Here is an 8,413-nt window from a genome sequence, read left to right on the forward strand (position 1 = left end):
CCTCCCTGTAACTACATCATTCTTTTCTTTCCAAAATGTTACTTTTCCTTTTGCCACCTGAAGGCCACAGAGCACAGCGTGGGAACAAACTCAAGAAAGGCGCATATGGTGAAGGATTTAATACACTTGCTGGGACCCAAACTGCTTCCTCATCCCTTAAAAGGACACGTCAGGCACACAGGCAAAACTGTCCCGGGTTCATTCTGCATCAAGATGCAAGTTATTAAAAAAAAAGGGGGGGGGCCCTGGGGATTTAGCTCAGCGGCATAAGCGCCTGCCTTGCAAGCAGGCAGTCGTGAGTTCGATCCCCGGTACCGATAAAAACGAAAAAAGACAAAAAAAAAAGATGCAAGTTATCTGCTTGACTTTAAAAGTAATCTATGGGAAACACCAGAAAAAATGAAGTAGCCGGGCATGCTGGCACACATCTGGAATCCCAGCACCTGGGAGGCTGAGGCAGGAGGACTGCTGTGAGTTTGATGTCAGCCTGGGCTATAAAATGAGTTCAAGGCCAGCCTGAACTGCACAGCGAAATCCTGTGACAAAAAGAAAAAAAAAAAAAAGAAAGAAAGGAAAAAAGGACCCCTATGAATGAGTGAATGAATGGTACTTGTGATTTAGGTAAATGCACCTACTATAGCTATTTGGATCATGCAATACTATTCATGAAGGAGCAAAGAATATGAAGAAACAAAGAATAAAAGCAAGTATTTCTGGAAAAAATAAAATGTTTAACATTAGATGTCAAAGTGGTAATGCTTTGGTTGGTAATATCCATATAAATATGCCCAGGAGCAATGTATACAGGACCCTCTGAGACTGAGTTTAGTAAACTCACTGAATGGAGCCTGATTTTCGTGATGGCTTCTCCCATTAAGCAGCATCCACTTACAAAGTGTTTTGTCTGTAAAACCTGAAGTATTGGGGCTGGGGATTTAGCTCAGCGGCATAAGCGCCTGCCTTGCAAGCAGGCAGTCGTGAGTTTGATCCCTGTACTGATAAAAAGGAAAAAGACAAAAAAAAAAAAAAAAAAAAAAAAGAAGAAGAAGAAAGAAAAAAAAAAAAAAACCCTGAAGTATTAGGCTCGGGGTGCGAACACGGTGGGAAGTGATTCGTGTCTACAGCTAAGACACAGCATCCACTACCCCCTCTGTATCACTTGTCATCCTGCCCAGGTCCCATCCAACCGTCCTTGGGTTAGTGGTTGTGCGCTGTGAGGGTATCAATATATCTGGCAACTTCTACAGAAACAAGTTGAAGTACTTGGCCTTTCTCCGCAAGCGGATGAACACCAACCCATCTCGTGGCCCCTACCACTTCCGGGCCCCTAGCCACATCTTCTGGCGAACTGTGCGAGGGATGCTGCCCCCTAAGACCAAGCGAGGCCAAGCTGCCCTGGACCGCCTCAAGGTGTTCGATGGGATTCCACCACCCTATGACAAGAAAAAGCGAATGGTGGTTCCTGCCGCCCTCAAGGTTGTGCGCCTGAAGCCAACAAGGAAGTTTGCCTACCTGGGTCGCCTGGCCCATGAGGTTGGCTGGAAGTACCAGGCGGTGACAGCTACCCTGGAGAAAAAGAAGAAGAAGCAGAAGAAGCAGAAGAAGCACAGAAGGAGCCGCGGAGAGCGGACCGGTAGAGGCTTCGGGACAGACTGTAGGAAGAAGCACGCAAGGAGCCGCGGAGAGCGGACCGGTAGAGGCTTCGGGACAGACTGTAGGGAGAAGCACGCAAGGAGCCGCGGGGAGCGGACCAACAGAGGCTTCGGCCGGGAGGATTCCCGGGGCAGGCTGTACGGAGAAGGAAAATAAAAGAAAAGGTTGTCCACTGCCAGACTTTGTTGTGTGTCCTTCCTGCCGGCCGGGAGTGACACCGACACTTGTGCACACTCATGGCACAGCACGGGTGAGAAGCACGACACATTCCCAGGGCTGGAGCTGTTACTACACAGTCGCCTGACCCTCACCGGTGTTACCAGTCTCCGCAGGCGGCAACCCAACCCTCTCTAAAGGAAAGGTGGAGGGAAGGGGTCCACGCATTCAGCCACGTGCATAGGACTCAGCATGAGACCGCATGAAGGCAGCCCAGAGAGTGAAGAATCAGGAAGAAGCTGCTGCAATTAACCCCGCGAAGACACCTGACAGTGAACAGAGTAAGTGGCAGGGAAGCAGAAACAGGACCAGTGTTCAGGGTCCCTTTCCGGAGGATGTGCTAATGAGCCACATGTGCAAAAAAAGAAAGCTGACCAAAAATGGTCCCGAGTTGACTGGTTCCTGCTGCTCTTCCCAAGGGAGAGAAGGGGGCCAGGGTGGCCAGGGGTCTAATATTCCAGCCAGGAGGGAGGATGTAGTTCCGGCTCCGTCACAGGTGCTTTGCTGGGACACATTACTGTAACTGAGAGCCCGTAACTTAGAGGAGGCGAGGCTGACTGGGTTCACGGTTCAGCCCACATCTGCTGGCTCCAAGGCACAAATGCTGCGGAGGAAGGGCCTGGAAGACAGAGGCTCACTCTTCGGTGGCCAGGGAGCAGAGAGAGGGCCCAGGAGCCAGGGACAAGAACGCACTTTCCAGGGACCTGCCTCTTCAGACCATCATGGTCAGCCACAATTGCATGAGTCAATGAATCACTGATGACAGCACCAGTCCCCAAACCCAGGCACCCTCCAAAACTCTACCTGTAAGCTTTGGGGGACATTTTAGATTTAAACAACAGGCTCGGTTCTGTTGAAGGTTATGGGGATACAGTTAATAACTACGTATCATATATTACAAAATACCTGGGAGCAGGCTTTGAACATTCCCACTACAAAGAAATGTTTGATGAATGTGCTGATTACCGTAACTGGATCAGGAGGGAAACAAGCTGCGCAGGAAGGGAGAGGTGGACATCTGTTTTATACAGGTGAACCTGGAGATGCTTCTTCATTCAGTAGCCACAGAGTCGCAAGATGGACGCGTGAGTGTCAAGGCCAAGAAGACAGCGAGGCTAACGGGCACAGCTGGGAAGCCCACTGGTACCCGATGCGAGGGGCTGAGCAAATCGCCTAGAGCAACCCCAGGGACCAGCCAGTTCTCATCCAGCCCGAGTCCTGCTGTTACTTCTGTAAGCAAAGCCTTGGTGCGACAGCACAGCCACGGCCACATGCTTGCTGCTATGGTCGGGAGCGGGAGGACTGCTCTCAGCAGTAGTGGCCGAGACTTCATGATTTGCAAAACTTACACCATGTCCTATCTGGTCTCTGTGTCAGAAGGTGCACCGAGCCCTGTCCCAGAGACAGCACATAAGGGGACTGGGAACACAGGCATTTCTGAAGTACAGTCCCATCCACTCGAGGGTCCCCAGTGAAACAAGTGAACCCAGAGAACACTGCTCCCCAGCAAGTACAGGGAAATTAAAGGTTGCAATGAAGAAGGTGGTGGGCTATAAGGGGGGCTGCTCCAGGCAGCCCCGCCTGCCCACCTTCCCTCTGACACTTCCGAGCTCTGCGGGAAGACCCAGCGCACCCCACAAGGCTGCACAGAGCTGGGTCAGCCCCTGGAGCTGCCACACTGTCACCCTCCACCTGCGAGGCTCTTCCTCCTCCTCATCCCACCGCTCCCGCCTTACCACTTTCCCTTTCTCCCACTCGGATGGCTCCCACTCTCACTGATTCAGATCACCCTTTCTCAGTCACTCCCGAGGGCCTTACTGGAATATTTACTAGCAGAGAGGCGAGACCAGTCATTGGAGTCAACATGGCCCTCCGTCTTCATGTGTCACTACAGGCAAAATCACAAGGCCTCCTCAGCCCCAGCCGCACGCACGGCATCGCCAAAGTCACTCCTGCCCCGAGGACCAGTCCCCCATTGGAATTTATGCTATTGTTTTGTAAGTTATCTAGTTGCTTCTTTCTCTCATGTGGCTGAGAATTTATTACTTGTAGTAGCAAGTGAGGAAATTAAATGTAACACGAAACCTGCCTCGGATACTGTTTATCTACTAAGTAGCCACACTTAAGCCAAGAACCGAAACACTATTACAAACTATCACTGCAACCATTTATGCGTGTTTATGAGTTTACTGGTTAATAATGACTAAAGCTAGTTTTGATTTTTCTGGTAAAACAAAGACATTTAAAGTAAATCTAAAAATCAGCTCCAATACATAGATCACAACATTTCACAGCATTTCGGCTGTTTCAAGGATCGAAACTCCAATCTGGTGCTTCTGTACTCCACACAGTCATCTTGTTCTCTCAGGGCCACTCAAGTTTCACAAGACAGGCCAACTTAAAAATAACAAGGCTGCCAGACCTTATTCACAGGAAGTGTTACTAAGTTCTAATGTATTCAATGGTCTATTTCACCTATTATTCAAATGAAATATTTAAAAAGCAATAATTTTATCATAAGCAAACTAAAGAACTATATGATTCATTCTCCTCCTCAAAGAATCTGAATCACTCACAACCCTGTTTTTGTAACTCAGTCATCTACATCTACCCTAGAGTAGAAAAAACACCAATTACAGAAAGCAGATTTCCCCATCCTTCTTTCTTAAATCTGTTTTCTGATCTCTGCATTTAAAAAAAAAAGAATAGCAGGGGATTTGGCATAAGCGCCTGCCTTGCAAGTGTGTGGTTGTGAGTTCGATACCTGGTACCGATAAAAAAGAAAAAAGACAAAAAAAAAAAAAAAAAAAAAAAAAGAATAAAGCCAAACAAAATAAAATAGAATTAAGCCAATCAAAACACAACAGTGAAAGTGATACAAGACTTCAAAACAGGATAACAGGAAATCAACAATGGCTACCATAATATGTCTTATTTTCAAAATAACTGCCCATATCATCAGACATAATTCTCTATCCTTTAAGAGACATTTAAGATCTAAAACCAGAACTTTCAAGTTATGGATACCACAAAACTAAAACAGCCAAGACATCCAAGCAACACGACAAGCAAGGCCAGGTCTCCAGCCCCTGGCAGACATGCCTGATTTCCTCCCGGTTTTACAGTCGATTCAAAGACCACAGAACCCATTACAGTTCTGGGGCCTAGGAATTAATTGATTAGGGCACTTAAACATCTTCAATTTTAAACACATTCCATTACTTTTGCCTTTGACCAAGTTAAATAAGTTTGTCTAATGATTTACAGTCCAACAGTAAAAAGAAAAAAGGTTCACTTAATATCTACACTGCAGAAGTCAACCTGAGCACTGCTTCCCAGACTGACACCCGCGGACCTCCAGACCCAGTGTCACTGACGCTTCATCACAGCGTCCTGAGGAAGTAGGACAGTTCAGAGATTTAGGGCAAGTTCTTTCACCTCGGAACTTTGCAGAACTCCCACGCACACACCGTTCCTCTCCAAGAAGGCAATAAAACGTGACGTGTTCTAATTGGTCAAACGGTAAAAGCCTGTTTGAAAGGAAACCTCCTACTGTCCTGCAGAGGCTGTGTCCACCTAAGCATCACTGGATAAGGGTCCTCCGTGTGTGACTTTATACAGCCAGGTCCAGAGGGCTAGCAGGACAGCGGCCCAGGAAGCAGGGTACCAACGGTGCTGGGTAGCAGCCACGGCACCGCTAAATCGGCTCATCTCAAAATATTTCCCACGAAAAAGAACTGTCATTAAATTGAGCCTGGCAGCACACACCAATAATTCCAGCACTTCAGCAGGCTGAAGCGGGAGGCTTGCAAGTTTCAACCAGCCTGTGCAATTTAGGAACTGAACCAGACCCTGTTTTAAAATAAAAAACAAAGAAAAGCTGGAAATGTAGCTTGGTGCAAAAGCTCTGGGTTCAACCGCTGGTGCCACCAAAAAAAAAAAAAAAAAAAAGACAGAAAAAGGAAGTAATTCATTCATATTCTTACTGGCAGTAAAGAGAAACCACAAACTGCTCTGTCTCACACCACTCGGTGTGTCAGACTTGGGATGCTTTGGGGCACCAGGAAAAGGCTTCAACTTCAGTAACAGTGAATAACAGCTCTCATCCCTGCGGGTATCCCACTTCCCAGGATGACAGATCCTGAGGGCAGGCTCGGCTACACCAGGACATCTGGCACTGCTCAGCCCCTGGAGGGAGACTTCCCCAAGCTGAGGTTAGTACCTGGGCTAAACAACAACCGGGCGCAGGACCGCATCTGACACGTGCACCACGGTTAGTGATCAAGGTATGGGTAGCAGCATGCCCTGGACTCAAAACACTATCAACCCCCCTCCCCCCGATGCTGGGAACCTCCCAACTCTCCTTCTCTAGTTCCTGTGACTATCTCTACCAAAAACCAACAAGGGAAAAAAAAAAAAAACAACAATCAGACAAGGTCCCGGGTGGCCCTTCCCGCCGCGCCATCTGGTGTTGGAGCAGAAATGTCTAACCCTCCGTGCCCCTCCTTTCCAATCCGGATCCAAGGCGGGGAAGGTAACTCGGGGCATGCTAGTGACAGAAGAACCAGGAGCCAGAAGCACAGGTATACCAAAGAAATAAGCCACAGCTTGGCATCAAGAGGCTCAGGACTGTGCCCAGGTCGCCTCGCACCGAGGGAGATCGTCCTTGAGGTTCCTTCAAGGTCACAGTTTTACAAACTGTCGCCTGGGGCAGGAAGTGCGGTGACTACTGTCCAAGGGTCAGGCCCGGGGCCCTCCCACCCAGGGCCCTTCCCACCCAGGCCCGCCAACTGCTGCGCTGTTCCACAATCGCCACAGAAACGCTCCCAGCGGTTCCGCCTCACACCGGGAACTGTGTTAGCTGTAACTGTGTAACTCTGCCAGGTAACCGCAGTCCGCCACGAGCAGGGGGCGGCCGGTGCACCAGCCCGGCGTCCCAGCCCCGGGGCGGGGCCCTGGGCACCGCCCGCTGCGCACCCCGCCTCCTCACCCGCGACCTGGCACCGCGGCCCGGGCCGCACGGGGCTTTTCTGCGGGGAAAACAACTGCTTTCCGTCTGCAGGGAGCCGCTCGCGGCGCCCTTCCCTGCGCAACCCACTGCCACCGCCGGGCTGCCCCAACGACCCGCGCCGCGGCTCGGCAGGCAGCGCGATGCACACGCGGACTTCGCGCCCGCCGCGGCTCGGCCTCCCCGCCCGGGGGCGCACTAGGCCGGGCGTCCCGGCCTGGAGGTCACTGCGCACCCTGGAAGTCGGCAACTGCGTGCCCGGCTTCGCAGGGTCGGAGCCGGGCTGGGGGCTCCCGGGCGGGGGGAGCCGGGCGGAGCTGCAGGCCGGCGCGGGGCGGAGCCGGGCGTCCTCGCCGCCGCGTCCCGCCCGCCCACCTGGCGTCGCGGCAGGGGCGGGAGCTGCGTGCACGGGCACGACCCGGGCGCAGGGCCGCGCCGCGCCGCCTTCCTCCTGGGCGGGACGGTGGGGGTCGCGGCCGCGGGCCCGGAGGCTGCGCCGCCCGCATGGTGGGCCCGGGAAGCCCCGAGAGTCTGCAGCCCCGCAGGGGCCGCACCCCGTGTCCCCTCGCACCCGTGTCCCCCCGCACCCCGTGTCCCCCCACTCCCCGGCCCTTCCGTCCCCCGCCCCCAGCACTCACTGAAGAAGACGCGGAAGTCCCCGGAGCCCGGCCGCCCGCGCTCCTCCACGCAGAACCGGGCCACCGAGCGGCGGGCCGCCCCGGCCACCGGCGCCCCCGCGCAGCCCCCGCGGCCCGCGCGACACAGCCCGATCAGCGCGCGCATGGCGACCCGCACGGCGCCGGCCTCGCCCTCTGGCGCCCCCTGCCGCCCGCCGGGCCCTCCCGCGCGGGCCGGGGTGGGCAGTGCCGCTGGTGTGCCGGGCTGTGACCCTGGCCCGGCCTTGTCCCTGCAGCGCTGCTGGGACACCGGCCCGCCCAGTCCCGGACCAGGACTTGGTCTCTGACACCTTGACCTTGCGGTGACTAAGAGCACAGGTGGTTAGGAGCAGCCGCAAGGCCGTCTCTCCTCGCCCTGCCAGGCTGAATCTGGGCAGAGGTCACATTCCCCAGCGTCCCCTGGGATGGCGCTTCCCACGATCACAGCTGAGCCTATGTTTGAACTGAGCCCTAGTAGCAGCTCCCAGGGAAGGGGACAGTGGTGTCAGGGACCCTCAGAAAGTCGTCTTCTTTTCCTGTTGTACACCAGCTGTTGAGAGAACCCACTGTGTCCCTAGGCCGGTGGAAAGATGTCCCAGGACTGTGTCTCTACCCCGAGTGCAAAGGGGGACGACTTCCTTTCCTACTGCAGTTAGTTTTTTTCCCTTTCCGGAATTGCACCCTGAGACTTGCAGGTCCTGGTCCACCCAGGTCCAGAGGAGCCCTCTGGGAAATGTTGGTAACTAGACTCAGCCTACATCCTAAAATACCTTTGTCAACACTGGTGGCTTTGTAATGTGTCCACGCGACGACCAGGCTGAAGGAAGATAGACTCATACACACAGGGGAGAACTGCTCATTTGGGCATACAGTACAGAGC

General features: G+C 53.1%; 2 protein-coding genes across 2 annotated transcripts in view; one reads left to right on the forward strand and one right to left on the reverse strand.

The window, feature by feature from the left end:
• The window catches only part of Ppa2 (inorganic pyrophosphatase 2), a 67,096-nt gene extending 59,379 nt beyond the window's left edge, over positions 1 to 7,717 (reverse strand). Inside the window, exon 1 of the mRNA XM_063260588.1 lies at positions 7,516 to 7,717. Coding sequence (XP_063116658.1) covers positions 7,516 to 7,660 — 145 coding nt within the window. The 5' untranslated portion in view covers positions 7,661 to 7,717. The remainder of the gene's footprint in view (positions 1 to 7,515) is intronic.
• Positions 1,195 to 1,824, forward strand: LOC134478656 (large ribosomal subunit protein uL13-like). The gene has a single exon (XM_063260589.1). The coding sequence runs from the start codon at positions 1,285 to 1,287 to the stop codon at positions 1,807 to 1,809; it is 525 nt and encodes a 174-aa protein (XP_063116659.1). The 5' UTR covers positions 1,195 to 1,284; the 3' UTR covers positions 1,810 to 1,824.
• Positions 7,718 to 8,413: the final 696 nt, after the last annotated feature.

Source organism: Cavia porcellus, unplaced genomic scaffold, assembly GCF_034190915.1.
Source record: "Cavia porcellus strain 051 isolate PalLab524CR breed Dunkin Hartley unplaced genomic scaffold, mCavPor4.1 scaffold_14, whole genome shotgun sequence".
Classification (NCBI taxonomy): Eukaryota; Metazoa; Chordata; class Mammalia; order Rodentia; family Caviidae; genus Cavia; species Cavia porcellus.

Coding starts and splice junctions, on each gene's coding strand:
- LOC134478656 (XM_063260589.1), top strand. CDS start 1,285: ATGAACACCAACCCATCTCGTGGCCCCTACCACTTCCGGGCCCCTAGC.